This window comes from Lissotriton helveticus, chromosome 9 (assembly GCF_964261635.1).
Source record: "Lissotriton helveticus chromosome 9, aLisHel1.1, whole genome shotgun sequence".
Classification (NCBI taxonomy): Eukaryota; Metazoa; Chordata; class Amphibia; order Caudata; family Salamandridae; genus Lissotriton; species Lissotriton helveticus.
Genome location: NC_136070.1, coordinates 142,149,525 through 142,168,472, shown reverse-complemented (window position 1 = coordinate 142,168,472; position 18,948 = coordinate 142,149,525). Strand labels below are relative to the sequence as shown.

Below are 18,948 nucleotides of genomic sequence, written 5' to 3'. Positions count from 1 at the left end.
GCTCCCTTTTTAGAAGCCACCATGTCCTATTGGATGGCAAGCGTCTTTGACTGTCTCATACCTTCAAAGTCAAAGCAACCATTTAATGTCCTAATTATAGAGCTATGAATACATCATGGCCAGCTTCACTGACCTGCTTGATCAGGTCTACCACTAGGGCAACGGACAAATGCATTTTGGTTAAAGATTGTCAATGCGAAAAAGCTCAGATTAGTGCAGTATCTCAAGGTACTGACTCATTGAGATGTTTGATATGGGTCTTCTAAGTCCTGAAGCATGGCAGAAAGTGCTAGTTGAGCAGTGGTCAATTCAAGCCTCAATGCATGTGGTTCATGTCATTTGGTTATGACAGCCACTCCTAACTCTTGCCCACAGTTTATTTAGAATGTTATTATTATTTGTGCTCATCTTATGGCAAAAGCATGGACATGAAGAGCTGTGCATTGCCTACTCCCCACGTATTTATGTGCAGTCTTATTCTAAACTCTGGACTTGACCACTGAGCAACAGAGCCCTCTGTGTACCACCGCTCTAACTGAATAATCATGTAACACAGGCTGATAAGGAAGGAGTGAGAAGGTGTAAAGCAGCAAATGGCGCTGGGTTAGTGGAGGGTAGAAGAGATGACCAGTCCCCGCTGGTAGCCATCGCCACACTTGGAGGCGTGTCAGAGCATGGTCGATCTTTTTGTCAGGGTAATGTTCAGCAAACGTTAGGATCCACTTCCAATTGTGTGAGAATCCTCAGATGGATTTCCTTTAACCCCTCACCTGCGCCGCGAATTCTGCCGCGGTGCGAGGACGGCCCCGGCTTGCGTGCTCAGGACGGCCCCGGCTGTCCTACGTCACACTGGGCGTGTACTCAGGATGGCCGGGGGCCGTCTGAACTCCGCCCACAAATGCAGTGCGCGCTACGAAATTCGTTTTATTAATTAAAGTGTTTACTTACCTGCAATTATCCATATGCCGGTTTTTAGCACCCTCCACCCCGCCCCGCCTCCCTGCCCCACCGTAACTCCCTCCACGGGCCGCGGCTGGTTACAAGTCAGTCTAAATTCTAATTTTCATCACTATGTTACTGTTCCTAAATGTATGCCTCACCATATTCATGCACATGCGAATCAGTTTAGGCAGAAGTAGGGTAGTCCTTCTAGTAGACTTAACCACATGATAGTCGCACAATGGTTCTTGCATTGCATGTTACTCCCTGTCTTTACAGGTTTTCCAGTAGTCAGTTCTCTGTTTTTTTGTTCCAGTACTGTGACCGTTTACTGTTGATTCCTCAAAAGACACATTTAATAGTCACAGATATTTAATGGGTGCTATTTTGTTTTGTTTTCCAGCTGATATTTTCACCTCCAGCGATATCGAGGAGTTCTTGCGAGAAGCGGCTTTCATGAAAGAATTTAACCATCCAAACGTTAGTAAACTTATAGGTGAGACGATTACTACAGGAGGAGTAAATCAGTCAATGTACAGTATTGTTTGTGTACATTTCTGCGTCTGATTCAGTGTAAGGGATTGTGCACTGGTGTGATGAGACAAAATTCACATAACACAGATGAATGAAATAGCAACTTAAATGTGTTTGCTGGCTCTGAGCTCAGATCCCTGTTTGTTTCCTATACTTCAAGTGTCCCACTGATTCCCAATTTGTCAGGGAACAACCCCCTTTTAGAAACCTCCAGAAACTAATCTGAAACCCTGAATCCCACCTGTTTTAAGAGTCTTTACTGCTCTGGCGCGCCGTTGGCCTCATTATACAGGTTTATGCCTCTCTTGGCGAAAATATATACCCATAAACGTTGCAAAACATGTTTTCAGGTTTGCGGTCCTCTAACACTTTGTTCTAAAACAACTCACAAGGATTTGGTTCCATATATGACTTCTAGGTTTTCTCCTTCTTTCACATGTTTATTTTAAGGACGCCTTTTGCTGCAAGAGTTTCATTTGTGAGGTACAGCAAACACTACTTCCTGTACATAAGCACTCTGCCTGTGTGACTAACTTTAAACAGATTAAACATGAATTTGCAAAGCCAACAGTGCTGGCCTAACCAAGCCTGCAATGTGTTTTTTTTTTTGTTTTTTTTTTGCATGCTTATGTACCAAACATCAAACGTTTGGCAGCAGCAAAAATGCTTCTTACTAAAGGCAATGTGCATATATTTGCAAAAATAAGTAATACAATGAAAAGAAAGCAGTGGTGGGCCCACCAGCTCTGACATACAAGTGAACTACTTTCTTGGTCGATATACAAGAGCAAAATGCTGTCACTCACAGTGATGAACACTAGAGGCTGTAGTGGGTTCGCACATTGCCCCATGCTGCAGTTGTGGTGGGTGGAAGCAAAATGTAAATGACACTTGAACAGACCAATGGATAAAGAGGGATCACCGAAAACTCCTCTGTGTGAATGTTCATGTGTGTATTTTTTTGTACTCTTTTTGGAACACATGATGCTGCCTCTAGCCAGACCTAAAAATAAAGGCTCACTCTATGGCGCCCATCATCAGTGGGCACATTAACTGACTGATGTAGCTGGGATTATAGATTGCAATACTGAGACAGTACATTATCTCGCCTTAATATTGTTCCAGAATATTGACTTTATAATATATACAAGTTTTGATTTACTATTCTTATCTCCACAACTAAGTACATTGAAGATACATGTATTGTCAAGGTATAATTATATGGAGTAAAGGATAGTAAATCTAAATTACTTACAATATTTATCTTTACGAGATCATGGTAGTTGATATTATGGTCATACATTCCGTCAGGATGATATTTAAAATTGTATTTTGGGGGAATATCTACTAGAGATGTCACCTTTGGCTGAGTGAGGGTAAACCTCTTTTTTTTTTTTTACCACACAAGAAAAGATCTTCTTTCTGAAGCAAAATACCACAGATTTCACTCAATCACTCCCTCTAGGGTGTAGGGGTTTACTTGTGTGACATCTTACTAGCAAGTGCAGGATAGCCTGTCTCATCCTTAAGCATTCTTTCTTCTATCTCCCTTTTTGTGGTTCAACTGATTGATCAAGTAAGATAGTTGAATGATTTGATATAAGAAATTGGATTAAGCCTCGAAAAATATTAGCAGGTTTCAGCTTCAATATACAAGGGGGCAGTCCAATGCACAAGTTCTTTGACAAGAACAATGTATTATTTGGAAGATATCTTTAAAATATTGAGGACAACTGATTAAAAATGAGGCGTGGCAGAGTGTCTGTGTGAGTTCCATTAATGCTGTTAGACATTAACCATGGATATTAATTACAATTACAGGATATTTTTTGATTCACCCAGGAATCTCTGCAAATTAGTAGAAATATTATAAATAATTGCTGTATGTGGTGGTTTCAATTTCATATAATGTTTATAATATGCCAATAAGTGCTTCTTTGACGTCTTCAATTGGTGGTTTACTACCATGTCACAAGAAGCACACATGAGAATTATAGACTATAACATATGGGTACCTTTTATGTATCCTTTTTCTTGCTCATAACACACACATATTACACTGGCATGTGGAAGTGTAGTTGTCAACTTCAAACAGAAGCTAGGAGATTTTAATGGTGGGTGCTGGATCTCTTCCAATTGCGCCCACGCTATAGCGGACCCCCATGCAATGTGTTACATTTCCTTCCCACCTCGCTTTGGCATCTTTAACAGCTGTGAGTCAATACACCCCAGTTAAACCTGCAGAGTAGCTAGATTGCAAAATCCTGTTAAAGAGAACCAGCTGTTCTTTGAAACAGTTTTCATATGTGTTCTCTATGGATAGTCAAGCTGTCTTTCTGAAGGCAGTGTTGGTATTCAGAAAGAAGGATAGTTTAGATAAACTACAAACTTTCAAAACTAAGTTGTCAGCATCCTGTGTTGTGATGGAATTACTCGATCAAGCACTGATACATTGTTGGATTTCAATAATTAATGAAATTAGGCAAAGGCCAAACTGGTATCCCGTTTATGGTCATTTGAATGCTCTTTATTTACCTAATTCCATGATATTGTATTAGTCATATCCTGGATTTGATATTTTGGCATGACGCAGTATTTTGTCTCTTGATATTGTGACATACATCTGGGTGGTCATTGCTAGTAATTCTGGAAGTTGTGGTAATTATACTGATTGTATTTGATGTGGTCTTTACTGCAGCAATGATCAAAGTCATTAGTAGCTTTGGATCTATTCTCATTGATCAGATGATGTAGCTTTTGTTATAGAAAATGTTGGAGACCCCTGCTCTACCTAGAGCTGCTTGATGCTCTATACAACATAATAAGTCACCAATATGCAGATAATACACAATTTCATATATTAGTCTCCTCTGCTCTAGACATCCAACACCTCAACACTGTCTGCATTATCACCCAGACCTGGATGTCCAGCACCTACCTGAAGCTCAAACCAACTAAGACCGAATGCCTGTTATTGCCAAGAACAGCAATCAAAAAACAGTACACACTTTGTTCAATGACATGAACTTTAATAGTGTTGAACCTCAATTTTCACTTTCACCAAAGGTCATGTCACTTGGATTCACCATGGGTGCCAACCTCACCCTCACCTTGTGCCAGCTCTCTTCTAAAAAAATAAAATGGAACTATTTCTTTCAGTAAACGACTTGAGAGCTGATGTTCAAGCCATTTTACTATCACATCTGGATAGTGAGCTGGCACCTTTATGGGCATCCTAAATGGCACAGTGTATCTCATCCAGGGTCTAAAGAAATATAATCTCATTTGAATGAATGAATGAATGACTACTCATTTGTATAGCGCATGGTTACCCGAGGCATCCCAGCGCTTCAGTGGTCCAATTCATCCCCGATGATTTAGGGAAATAAGAGGGTTTTCAGCATATTCCTAAACCTAAGATGGTTCTCCTCTATCCGAATAGCGTCGGGCAGGCTGTTCCAAAGCTTTGCTGACTGAACAGCAAAACGCCTGCCACCCATACGGCATCTCCTTATTCTGGGGACTGCCAGAAGGTTCTTATTGCTAGATCTAAGGGTCCTATTAGTTTGATAGGGACGATACATAGATTGCATGAGATCAGGTCCTGTCTTGGTTAGGGCTTTGTGGACAATGGTCATAGCCTTAAATTCAATCCTTTGTTGTACCGGCAGCCAGTGTAGTTGCCGGAGCGCAGGTTTAGCTGATGTTCTTCGTGAGATAAGTAGATCTGTATCTTGATGGAATTCCATTGGCTTACTTTACCCACCCCAAGACCATCTTCAAAACCAGCTGCATCCTTACCAAACCATCACAACCAGAACCCCTGCTTATCTTGAAGAGATGCTCACCATCTCCGGTGGTTCTTGAACACCTGCAGCCAGAACACAATCAGACTGCAGACTAAGACATATACATATTTAAATGTGTGCAAAAGTGCTTTTTAAAAGTGGAGCAGCCCTGTAGCAAATGGTTACTGCTTTGTCCTTCTGGAAATTGGGAACACATTTTTTTTAAGTAATGCGATGGAATGGAGGAGGGAGTAATAAACACAGAGGAAAAGAAATGAGGAGTGGTGTTGTGAGCAACTGAGTTACTTGAGCTATGAGGGAGTAAAATGCACTAAAAAAACAGAACAAAAAGCCAGGGCAGGTTTAGAAAAAGCAATGGATGAAATAAAGTGGAAGGAAATACATGGGGCGCGCAGGCGAGGAGGTTAGCATTTGTAAGGGAAGCTGGAAATGAGGGAGAGGCCAAGAAAGCTCATGCACTCCCAAAGAGTGCTAAAAAAAGTAGTTCCCTGAATGTGAGAAGTGGAAGAATACAAGTAAGCCAAATAAAAGGATTGAAGCTATGCTCCGGTGGAGCGACAAACACAAGAAGAGGAAGGAAAGCCATTGAATAAAAAGCAAACCAATAAGATTGACAGGAAAGCCATCCAGTGAAACGGTGGGGGCTCGACCAAAGCCCCCTGTAAATTTTGATATTTTTTACAATAGGTGTTTTTTGTAATAGACTGCTAAAACTTGTCTGTTGGCAAGACCTAAAAACTGAGAATACAAAAACGTTTCTACGTAAGTGTTATGAAGTTCAGAACTGTTTCCGGACAAAAGCATAGAACCTCCCATGGAATGTTAAAACTGTAATAAAAATATAAAAATAGTCCTCTCACGTCAGCAGGGGAAGACCACAACTGAACCAATCAGAAACCATGTAAGCAGCAATGCACTAAGTGAGAGACATATGCAAGAATAGGGAGAAACACCATTGATTTAGGAGCAGAGACTCAATATAGACAAGAAAGCCATCCAGTCATGAGCAAGAGGCTGACCCAAAGCCCACTCTGTATAGTGTATTGGATACAATAGGTCTTCGACAGCAAACAGCTAAAGCTGCATTTAGGTGAGACCTAAACAACTATAGTACAAAAATATGCCTAATAAATTTAATTCTAAGGGCCCATTTTACCCTAGTGACGAGGGGCACCCAAAAGTAAACCGGTTTCCAGAGTGACAAAGGGTAAAGAACACCAATAACATTGGGAAAGTGATTTGTTTGAAAGGAAAATATCGAAACAGTGGAGGACAAAAATAGCATGTGGAACTGGAATTGTACAGATACACTCACTATACTAATTCACCGATCTTTATAGGCTCCGGAATAGCATGCAACTCACCAAAATAGTGCTTCAACACCTCATTAGGGGTAGCAAGCGCTATATAAATGCAAACCTTTTCTCTTTTCTATCCCTCCACAATCCTTCTCAATCCAAATAACAGACTAACATATACACTGCTTAAATTACTTTCATACTGCACTATGACTGTACGGATGTATGTCGTTACTACGCATGCTTTTACAACGCATGCCTTTACCACGCAACTTTTACAATACAAGTCGTTACAACGACTTGCGTTGGGGGGGTGCTGGATAGTGAATAGTTTAATTCACTATTCCAACTCCAGTCCCCGTGGATAGTAGGGAAAGTTTTTGATAGTAAATTAAACTATTCCTATCCTACAGCGCCCCCAGCGCAAGTCGTTGTAACGACTTGCGTTGTAAAAGTTGCGTGGTAAAGGTAGTGCATGGTAAAAGTTGCGTTGTAAACGCTGTTTACCAACTGTACTAATTCACCACTAATTCTTTATGGGTTCCGGAGAAGTGTGCAACACGCCGAAAAAGCGCTTCGACACCTCGTCAGGGGTAGTAAGCGCTATATAAATGCAAACCTTTTCCCTCCACAATCCTTCTCAATCCAAATAACAGACTAACATATACACTGCTCACATTACTTTCATACAGCACTATGACTGTACTAATTCACCAGTAATCCTTTATGGGTTCCCGGAGTAGCAGGCTACTCGCCGAAAAAGCGCTTCGACACCTTGTCAGGGGTAGTAAGCCATATAAATGAATTACACAATACAATACATCCTTAACTGTTTACACTGGTGAATAGTCCTGGGAAGTTGACACTGTCATAACTCCCATTACACCTGAAATTCGTCATAAATGACAAAAAAAAAATTCTTGCCAAAAAGTTTGTTATTGTGTTAAGAAATTCTGTTTATCAGTTTTTAACCTTGGTCATAATACATACTCTTACAGTTATTTTCCCTGCCCTACTTTTTCACTACTTCTGTTAACTCACAGTGTGCACTCTACAGACCACAGTTTCCCTTCCTCCCAGCCATATTGAGTAAACGGAAGTGATTAATCCCTGTTCTCTCGGCAGTTAAGTAGTTTCCAGTACACATTCTTCCCTCGGACTCTCTGCCCAGAAAGCATGCCTTTGGGATTATCTGCCTGAAATCTTAGCCCAAGGCATTTAAATCCTATTTTCCACTCTTTCAGGAGTGAAAACATCGCAGTTGTGTATTGCCACATTTATGGCATGCCAGCCCGACAAGCCTGATATCGTCATTTCTAATTGGCGTACACTGCGCATTATAACATGCTTCACACCCCAGACTGGTAAACTGTTTTGCATTCGGAGGTGGAACAGTGGATTGGGGGGGGGGGGGGGTTAGGTTGTGTAACCATTTTAAGAGCAGAGCATGTCTCAGCAAACAAAACCGGAAGTTTAGTGCGGACAGCACTTAAGAGCATGACAATGATCCAAATTTGGTGCCAGACTCCATCAACATGGCCATGGTGCAAAAGTGGAGAAAGTATTATTTTGTGCTATGTTACTGCTACAGTGCATATCAGGTATTCGCCTGTTGAAAAAATTGGAGCAAACTGGCTGAGCTCTTATTTTTGTAGTTTGTATAAATAAAGCAGTGAGATAAACTAAAGTCTGAAAGCATAAAACTTGGAAATCATTATAGATAAAAATCGGCTTGCTCCACTTCATTTGACAAATGCAACTTTGATAACTTGGAGTAAGTTTGCTTATCTTTTTAGGTCTTGCATGACAGCGAGCTTTCGCTGTTGCTGCGAAGGGTATTGTTTGCAGGAAAGGGCTTGGAGCCCGCCCACTGCTTTTTAGGTTTTGCCTCGCCAAAAAGATGCGCTCTGCGCATCTTTTTCGCGCAGGCGAAAACCTGATGAGAACTGTAGTGTGCTTTGGGTCGGCCCTCGTCATTCATTGGCTGGCTCCGTAAATGGAGCCTAGCCATTGGATGAGGGGCCTGTCCGTCAATGCCGGACCAGACACGGGGGCGTTCCTGACATTCTTTGGCTTTTGCCGACGTCACGCGACGCCGGGAACGCCCCCGAGTCTGGTCCGGCATTGCCGGCACTTCTGCGTCTCTCCTCCCCCGTTTCCCGCCCCGTGACTGGCCGGCCGGCCAATCCTAGCGCGGCCGGCCGGAAGTGCCCGCCCCCCGCAGCCCGGGGGAAGAAGGAAGACGGCAAGAAGTATGGCGGCGCCCGCGGGGCTCCCGTGGCCTGGAGGGAACCCCGGGAGATGCGGAGGACGTTGCCGGTCTCCCATGCCGAAGAGGGAGACCGGAGAAGTGCCAGAGAGATTGTCGACGTTGCCGGTCTCCCATGCCGAAGAGGGAGACCGGAGAAGTGCCGCCGTCGCAAGGTGCAGGTGAGTCGATTTTTTTTTTTTTTTTTTTCCCTCCTCTCTTCCCCTGCCTTCCTGCCCCAACCTCTCTCCCCCTGTCTCCTACCTTCACTCGTCGCTCGTCATGTCCTCCCGCAGACCTGACCCCGGCGGCCGTACTTCGGTTTAAGCAGGCTGACTTTAGAGAGCGTTGATTGTCATTGAGCAAGGAGGGGCAGAGGTAAAAGTGAAACTCTATGCTTGCGAGTTGGAGCTTCTGCTTTAAAGTTTTGCAAAGCATGTGCTGGAGTTAATGGAAGCACCCTTTGCATGTTTAGAATGGACATTCCGTCTGTGAAGATTCCTCGTGCTCTTGCTCTCAACAAATCCTTAAGAATTTCTATTCCGGTAGAACCCGCATCAAAAGAACATTATCAATGACATACTTTGTATTTTATTTTATTTTGGTCGCCCAATTACTTTCATTCATTTCCACGACAACACTTTACAAGTGTTTTGCGGGTTACACTCATCCTCTGGTCTTATGTCTCTGTGTGTCCGTTCTATGAATGGTGAGTTGTATGGAAAACGTTGTCAGGACCTGATCACATTATGCAGAGGCAGGCCTTGAAAATTTTCCTTGTCATTGGCAACCAGAATGAAGTCAATGTTGAAACGCTTGCCGTCGTCTTTACTTCACTCAGTTGTCAGTAACTGTGTCCCTTTGAACCTATAGAAACGCTGCATCCTTGAGAGCACTATTGTTAAAGACCTTCTCCAGACCGTTTGTAGGTGAGTTCATTTAAAGTGCTTGTAAGGAAGTAAATCAGATGTGGACAAACTTCAAGGAAATAAACTGCCAATAAAAGCTTTGGTGTTTTAATTTAGTAATCCGTATTGTTATTTAGTCCACATTTTCCAGTATGATATTGCCATTATCAAACTTTGTATTTATTACATTTAAGACTACCGATGTATAACTTGCCTCTGACATATGTTGGGTAGGGGAGCAGTTAGTTACAACTCTGCTAAGTGGTCCCAAGTCAAGTATGTTACACTCAGAACTGGTTTATAAACCAACATCATTTAACATGTCTTGACTTCAAAGCCTATATTTCTGTCAACAGGCATTGACAAAGCCCGTAGGTCTTGCTTGTGAAATCTGTTGGACTTTGCCAATGGTTTTTTCTCTCTCCCAGATGGATCCGCGATGGCGAGCGCATCCTTGATGGTTATCTTTGAATTAATTTTCTTATGCTTTAAGAAACTCAAAAATGTCCACCACAGATTGGCTGATCCAAAGCGACCATCTGTGCCATTTTAATATGTCTGCTACTGATGGTGCAGGAGGTAGCACTCAAGCTCCACCGATGCACCCACCACACAGCTCCACCGACACAGTTCCACCGATGCACCCACCACACAGCTCCACCGATGCACCCACCACACAGCTCCACCGATGCACCCACCACACAGCTCCACCGACACAGCTCCACCGATGCACCCACCACTCAGCTCCACCGATGCACCCACTGCTTGTGCCTCCGTGTGCCCCTGTTGCCTGCTTGTGCTGTGTGGGTGTGTGTGGAGGGCTCTGTGTAGCTGTGTGTGTGGGAAGCTTTGTGTGGCTGTGTGTGTGGGAAGCTTTGTGTGGCTGTGTGTGTGGGGGGCTGTGTGGGTGTGTGTGGGGGGGCTCTGTATGGGTGTGTGTGTGGGGGGGCTCTGTGTGTGTTTGTGTGTGTCATTTGCGAGAGATAAAGCTAGTGGCATTGTAAATGGCAATGCCATTTATTTATGTTAAAAAAACATAAATAAATATAATGTCAAGAGCAATGCCAATAGCTCTAACTTTAACAAAGGCAAAACCATTGCATCGTAAATGCTTGTTATTGGATTAGTTTGATCGCCACTCTTTATTGCTGCTGTCCCCATCATTGGCCGGCATGGGCCAGGCTTCACTTCCTTTCATCTGTGTGGCACAGGGACAAAGCACAGATGGATCCATTTTGATTTGTGACAGCCCGCTGCATCCCTTGCGATTCAGTTACTATTTCCCACCCCTCCCTTCACCCTCCTATTGTCTGTTTTCCCTTTCACCCAGCCATAACAAAAAAACCACTTTTCTTGTTTTTGTTTTACTTTTATTTATTTATTTATTTATAAAGTTTATTCCATTTCTCAATAACCAGGGCTTGCACACTCCTAGGGACCGCAGGGTTAAGGATCATTAATACTCAGTTCTGGGTCTGCTCCTGGTACATCAGATAAAAAGTATTAGTAGTGGGCTAATTTTCTACCCCGTCTCCCTCCTGTTGTCCTTTATCAATAGCAGGATGTTTTCCACCCACCCTCACCCTCCCATTGTCTGTGTTCCCACCCTCCATAAGTAAAACAAACAAGCATTTACAATGCAATGGTTTTGCCTTTGTTAAGGTTCCACCAGGTCCACCATGGTGCGGCTCTGAGCCCCAAGCAGAGCAGCAGCAGGGCCCAGCAGAGCAGGGCGGGGGGCAGCAGGGGCTCGCAGAGGTGTTTCCTGGGGCAGCCGCCCAGGTCCACCATGGTGCGGCTCCGAGCCCCAAGCCTCTGGTGGTGGTGGTGCTGCTGCGCTCGGTAGCCCATTTAACTTACCGGGCACTCTGGCGGGGGCTCCTTGCGATGGCGGCAATCTCCTGGGCACTTCTCCGGTCTCCCTCTTCGGCATGGGAGACCGGCAACGTCCTCCGCTTCTCCCGGGGCTCCCTCCAGGCCACTGGAGCCCCGCGTGGACCGCCATACTTCTTCTCCTGGGCCGCCGTCCTGGCGGGGGCTCCTTGCGACGGCGGCAATCTCCTGGGAACCTCTCCGGTCTCCCTCTTCAGCATGGGAGACCGGCAACGTCCTCCGCTTCTCCCGGGGCTCCCTCCAGGCCACGGGAGCCCCGCGTGGGCCGCCATACTTCTTCTCCTGGGCTGCCGTCTTCCTTCTTCCCCCGGGCGGGGGCGGGCACTTCCGGCCGGCCGCGCTAGGATTGGCCGGCCGGCTAGTCACTTCCGGGTCGCCGCGGGCAGCGCGGCGGCCCGTCTCTAGCTCAGGCAGGCGGGCGGCGAAGTTTCCCGATGGATGCGCCGCTCTCAGGGCGAGCCTCCGATGGTGGCGAAGCTGCGGCCAATCGCAGCGCGGCTCCAGCGATGACGTGGCGGCTCAATAACCACTCCTAGCGCGGCGGCACTGAGGGGGCTCGACCGCCTCAGCCAATGGGAGGGCAGCCTCCTTCGTTCTTGCTCTCCGCGGCCCCGGCGAGATCCTCAAGTTATTCTCTGCCCCGGGCAGCGGCGGCAATCAGGGAGGCAGCGTTTGCACCGTAGTAGGAGGCGGCCGAGCGCTCGGGGTGCTACTAGTGCCTTACCAGATTCGGGGGCGTTCCCGGCTTTCGGCTGACGTCGCGTGACGTCGGCAAAAGCCAAAGAATCTCGGGAACCCCCCCGAATCTGGTCCGGCATTGACGGACAGGCCCCTCGTCCAATGGCTAGGCTCCATTTATGGAGCCAGCCAATGAATGACGAGGGCCGACCCAAACCCACACTACAGTTCTCATTAGGTTTTCGCCTGCGCGAAAAAGCTGCGCAGAGCGCAGCTTTCGCCAGGCAAAACCTAAAAAGTGCTATTACATGGCCAGCGCTGCCATTGACAATACCAACACAACTACTAACCATCGCACTCCTACAAGTGTGATAATTCAGACTGTTTCAGACCCTCGGAACTGTAAGAATTGCTTGGGCGACAGGTCTTAGTTGTTTTTAATATATAATGGATTAATCAACAACTGTTGTTCTGCTCAGCTCTGAATTTCACAAACAGTTCCACCTTGTGGCAGCTGTCATAAGTGCCGCTGTTGACAATTAATTCTAATTCACTCTTTAGATGTGTTGGACTCAAAGCAAGTGGCTTAATTGGACACCAGACTTTTAACAACAACAACGAAAAGGGATCACCGGCTTTGAAGAAGCACCAGTATTTGCCCATTATCAGTAAAACAAGTTTTGGCTTCCAAACAATGCACGAAGGTTAAATCATTGTTTAGAGGGCAGAAACAATTGAACAGGATTACTGGGTTTGAGAGTACAAATAAGCACCAGAATGCCCTGCAAGCAGGAGGAAGTTGCCAGTGGTGTAATAAAAAGAAAACTAGCAGAAAACATTGTTTATTAAACCTTTTTTTAATAGTGTTGTTCAGTTGTATATAATGTCTTATTGGTTGTTTATAATGTGCTTCTTTTCCCACCCCCTGCCTCCCGTTGTCTGTGTAGATTCTTATATCCTACCCCGCCCTCCTATTGTCAGTGTTGCTTCTCCTCATCTTCCCGTTGTCCGTGTTACTTCTCCCCCCACCCTCATGTTGTCCGTTTTGCTTCTCCCTCCTCCCTCCTGTTGTTCCTGTTGCTTCTACCCCCCACTCTCCCGTTGTCCATGTTGCTTCTCCCCCCACCCTCCCATTGCCTTTGTTGCTGCTACCCCACCCTCCCATTGCCTGTGTTGCTTCTCCCCCACCCTCCCATTGTCCGTGTTGCTTCTCCCCCCCACCCTCCCATTGTCGTGCTGCTTCTCCCCCCCTCCACACTCCCATTGTCATGTTGCTTCTCCCCCCCTCCACACTCCCATTGTCTGTGTTGCTTTTTCCCCTCCCACCCATTGTCTGTATTCCCCGACCCTCTATAAGAAAAAACACCAAACAATAATCTGCATCCAGCACTGGACATGTCGTAGTTCTGCTTTCAGAAAAAGCAGCCTGAATGATAATTGACAGCTTTTCCCCTCCTATGATAGCTCTGTTGGAGCCCTAGTAGCATCTCAAAGGCACTGACTTGGCCTGTGATTGGCATACTTCTGTATTTTATCTTTCAAAGACCATCCAGGCTTTGCCACCCTTTGGAGGCTCAAGTGTTTGTCAGTTCTAATACGCATTACAAAGCCAATAGGTCAGGTCTATGTGAGAGCCACTGGCTCTGCCGGTGTCTTTTAGCCATGTTGTAGAGCAGCATAGTTAAAAGTTATTAAGAAAGCACTACAAAAGCTATTTTTAAAAAAGCACTGACACTGGAAGGTAAAAAAAAAATGCTTATAGCTCTTTTTTAGGTTTTGCCTGGCGAAAGCTGCGCTCTGCGCAGCTTTTTCGCGCAGGCGAAAACCTAATGAGAACTGTAGTGTGGGTTTGGGTCGGCCCTCGTCATTCATTGGCTGGCTCCATAAATGGAGCCTAGCCATTGGACGAGGGGCCTGTCCGTCAATGCCGGACCAGATTCGGGGGCGTTCCCGAGATTCTTTGGCTTTTGCCGACGTCACGCGACGTCAGCCGAAAGCCGGGAACGCCCCCGAATCTGGTAAGGCACTAGTGGGACCCCGAGCGCTCGGCCGCCTCCTACTACGGTGCAAACGCTGCCTCCCTGATTGCCGCCGCTGCCCGGGGCCGAGAATAACTTGAGGATCTCGCCGGGGCCGCGGAGAGCAAGAACGAAGGAGGCTGCCCTCCCATTGGCTGAGGCGGTCGAGCCCCCTCAGTGCCGCCGCGCTAGGAGTGGTTATTGAGCCGCCACGTCATCGCTGGAGCCGCGCTGCGATTGGCCGCAGCTTCGCCACCATCGGAGGCTCGCCCTGAGAGCGGCGCATCCATCGGGAAACTTCGCCGCCCGCCTGCCTGAGCTAGAGACGGGCCGCCGCGCTGCCCGCGGCGACCCGGAAGTGACTAGCCGGCCGGCCAATCCTAGCGCGGCCGGGCGGAAGTGCCTGCCCCCGCCCGGGGGAAGAAGGAAGACGGCAGCCCAGGAGAAGAAGTTTGACGGCCCACGCGGGGCTCCCGTGGCCTGGAGGGAGCCCCGGGAGAAGCGGAGGACGTTGCCGGTCTCCCATGCTGAAGAGGGAGACCGAAGAAGTGCCCAGGAGATTGCCGCCGTCGCAAGGAGCCCCCGCCAGGACGGCGGCCCAGGAGAAGAAGTATGGCGGTCCACGCGGGGCTCCAGTGGCCTGGAGGGAGCCCCGGGAGAAGCGGAGGACGTTGCCGGTCTCCCATGCCGAAGAGGGAGACCGGAGAAGTGCCCAGGAGATTGCCGCCGTCGCAAGGAGCCCCCGCCAGAGTGCCCGGTAAGTTAAATGGGCTACCGAGCGCAGCAGCACCACCACCAGAGGCTTGGGGCTCGGAGCCGCACCATGGTGGACCTGGGCGGCTGCCCCAGGAAACACCTCTGCGAGCCCCTGCTGCCCCCCGCCCTGCTCTGCTGGGCCCTGCTGCTGCTCTGCTTGGGGCTCAGAGCCGCACCATGGTGGACCTGGTGGAACCTTAACAAAGGCAAAACCATTGCATTGTAAATGCTTGTTTCTTATAACATTTAGCAAAGCTGCACAGCAGCCACAATGCTGTACAACATGTCTAAAAGACATTGGCAAAGCCAATACCTTGCACATAGGTGAGACCTACTGGCTTTGCCAATGTTTGTTTTTAAAGCCCTCCTCGCCTTTTACTCCAAAAAAATTGACTATCAACTCTGATTCCATTGGATGTGCACTATTGCAGCTCATGTGCTAAAGTTTCATGATTCATATTCTTTGTCACATCTAGTGCACACTCTGCATGGTAGCCTCCATATTCATTTAATTTGTGAGAAGCTATGTTCTGTTGATCCCTCAGTGATCATGGAGTATACTTGAGGTCAAGGTAAGTATTTGGAGATGGAAGGATTTCGTTGGAGATCATCAATGTTTCAGGGCTCAAAGTTGAGATTCCTCTGCCAATCTGTATGCCAAAATGAGCGCTAGACCCTGAAATGGTAGTCCATTAAAAAAAGACTCTTGCTCTGCCATACAATTTTTAATAAATTTTTTCCAATCGTGCCGAACTACATGCACTGCTTCCAGAACTCGCTCTGTATTTCCACCTGCTCCTGGTACTTTCAACTCCCCAGAATCAAGACTGAACCAACATTGACTAGAATTAGTTAACACATTAAATCCCGCCCCGCGGGTCTTGGGTTGGCTTGTAACACACTTTAAACAATTCGTCCTACTTGTTTAACATGCTCTTCAGTGTACATTTTATTAGAGATTACTTTTGCCTCTGTGTTCATCTTGATAAATTCCTTACCTGCATTTTTTTGTTTTAGTTTGCATTTGTATCTCCCTTTTTTAAAAACAATGTAGTAAAAGTGGTATTATTAGGAAGTTAAAATGTAAAAGAATTGTTTAGAATTGTTGGTCATATTAATATACAAAGCAGCGAAGGAGGCATTTGGTAGCTTCTTTTTAAGTCAATTAAAATGTTTAATTCTTTACTCCTAAGGGACAGTCATCTTTATTTTCTGTGTATGGAACAAGAAATGAAAGTACAAATTAGAACTACATTTAATTACTTGACTATCTTGGTGATGATACCAATAAATACCTTCAAAGCAAGTTTGTTGCAATTCTTTTGCATTTCCTGTGGACTTATTTTCTGTCTGATATCCTTCACAGGTGTGAGTTTACGGAGTCGTGCCAAGGGGCGCCTTCCTGTTCCCATGGTCATCCTGCCATTTATGAAGTATGGTGACCTTCACACCTACATGCTCATGTCCCGGATAGGAGAAGAACCTTTTGTAAGTCAATCGACTGCTAGATGCTAATCTACTGCTGACCTGTTTTAGAGCATAATTCATACATCAATCCAAGGTCATATGAGTGTACATTAAGAAACCAATATTGAAAAGTCTTATATACTAGGCATTTCATCAGTTGCAAATGCTCCAGTTCGCCAATTGCTATTCTTAAAATGTTTTTTCCCATGTACTAATCGCATTTTAGGAGTTGGAAACGAATTCTGAATTCTAAAATGGGATTCTGAATGGATACAGATTGGGTATCTGGAAGGGACGTGTTGTGGGCATCACTTGCAGATACCAAATCGGTATCTTAGGTATCAATGTTTAGTGACCGAAATCTGGTTGCAAAATATTCAAAATGTATAAACACCTCAAAGGAAGTGATAACCCATTCGCAAAAGGGAAGGCATCCCCGTTGTCCTGTGTGTGTTAAAAAAACATATTGTTTTTTTGAAGAGCTGGCATTAGTCCTGGGTACCACTGCCAAAAAGAAAAACATTTTTTAAGCACAGCCTCATTTCATTATAGGGAAACAAGCTGCAATAAAAAAAAAAAAAAGTTTACTTTATTGAAAATCACAAGATGTAGTGGCTTGTTGACCCTTGCAGGCCACCATCCCCATCGTTGTGACCAATTGGATTGGGTTGCAGTTTGGGAGCGGATGTAGCTTTATGGCTAGAGCGGTCGACCTCGAAGCTGAAGAACCGGGTTCGAGTCTCGGCAACGACGCTCAACATCCTGTGATTCTGGGCAAATCACCTAATCTCCCCCTGCCTAACAAAAATTAATGTGTCCTTCTGTAACAAAACTGCTGCTCATGTAAAGCACTCTGATACCCGTTGGTTCTGGTCCATTTCGCGCTATATAAAACTCTTTGTAAAAAAAAAAATCAAATTAATATTCATCAGGAAGGTCACAAGGGTTCTCTATCCTATTCTGTTTTATAGGAATCGACCTAATGGCACATAGGTTGGTTCATAAAAATATTTACTGGTCTCAAGAACACTGCTTTCAAATAGTGACCAGTATTTTGCAAGCATTTAATAGTACAATTGGCACTTAACATATGAAAGCTGCCAACCAGCTTTTGAAAAGATTATGTTGTAGTTCACAAATGTATAATGTAGTTCCAGGAGGGCCGGATCTATCCTAGATTTTCAAGATCATCGCTGACAGCATGAAGGTTCTCTATTTAGAGCATAGGTAGATTTCCCGAAAATCAGGTATGGATTCAGAACGTCTGAAACTACCTTGCACACCTTTGATGTATATAGTATGTATGCTTTTATGCAAAAAAAAGTTATTCTGTTTCTAGGTTATGCAGAGTGGAATGCTTTGGTTGGGGAAACTGTAGTTGACCTTGCAGTTTCCCCTTCGTGCAAAGGAAGGCAGACTCACAATTTCACTGCTGAAACTTCGAAACATCTGCCACCAGCCCTGAGTTAAGCAAAAGGGATAAATAGTCACTAAAGTTCAGCTTGAGGATTCAAGTCTGAGTAGATTTCCTTTTCGAAAAGGAAATACCGGTTTGTTCTTTGACCCAAATATGGAATTTTAAACATGACCATCTTGGGAACTAGCAGTCACAGTGTAGTTGGTTCAAGGCCATAGCGATCGGATAGATTCCATTCATTTTAAATACAGTAACTCAGTGGGATTCTGCACATGTTGGAACTAACCAAGAGCAAAGTCAGGAAGTTCAAGGACATTAGTGGCGGAATCTGTTTTAATTGACATAGATAACCACAAACAAAAGACAGACGCAAACCTTAGCCCTTAAAGACTCGCCACTTTTCAAGTAAAACATGGTGGCTTTAATCATCAGTGTCTGTCGTAAAGTGTTGCATTTTTGGCAAATAATCTATTTTTCCCTTCTTGCCCACTTCTACTTTCCCGGAATACCGGGCTGCAGAGATTCCCCTGGGGCATGTCGGTTGAGCTGTTCTAAATTGATATTGCATAGTATTAAGTATAGGTGTGCTTATACTTTTGAATTAAAAAAACATGTGTGACCCTACTGGGGCGTGCATAATTTGTGGTGAATTTAATTTAATAACACGATGTAGACCTGTGTGATTGTTTAATGCATTATCGGTGTTGTGGCCTTACTTTGCTTCCACTGAACTCATTAACGAACACACTTGAGATCAGTGGTTTGTAGGCGAAGCTGTCAGAACTGCAGTCAGTATACTCAATTACCTGGAGAGTTGTGGTCACTCTCGTCTCAGCTGTTACATCAGCCTGTAGTACAAAATACAAACTATCTTTTATTGTTTGTTTGCCCTATCAGCAAAGCCTACACAAACTTAAGCACACAAATATACTCACCAATTTATCAGTGACATACAGAATTCTTCTGGCTGAACTAATTTATAT

General features: G+C 45.3%; 1 protein-coding gene across 1 annotated transcript in view; it reads left to right on the top strand.

The window, feature by feature from the left end:
* The window catches only part of TYRO3 (TYRO3 protein tyrosine kinase), a 395,592-nt gene that overhangs the window by 303,033 nt on the left and 73,611 nt on the right, over nucleotides 1-18,948 (top strand). Inside the window, exons 14-15 of the mRNA XM_078659652.1 lie at nucleotides 1,343-1,435; nucleotides 16,448-16,569. Coding sequence (XP_078515778.1) covers nucleotides 1,343-1,435; nucleotides 16,448-16,569 — 215 coding nt within the window. The remainder of the gene's footprint in view (nucleotides 1-1,342; nucleotides 1,436-16,447; nucleotides 16,570-18,948) is intronic.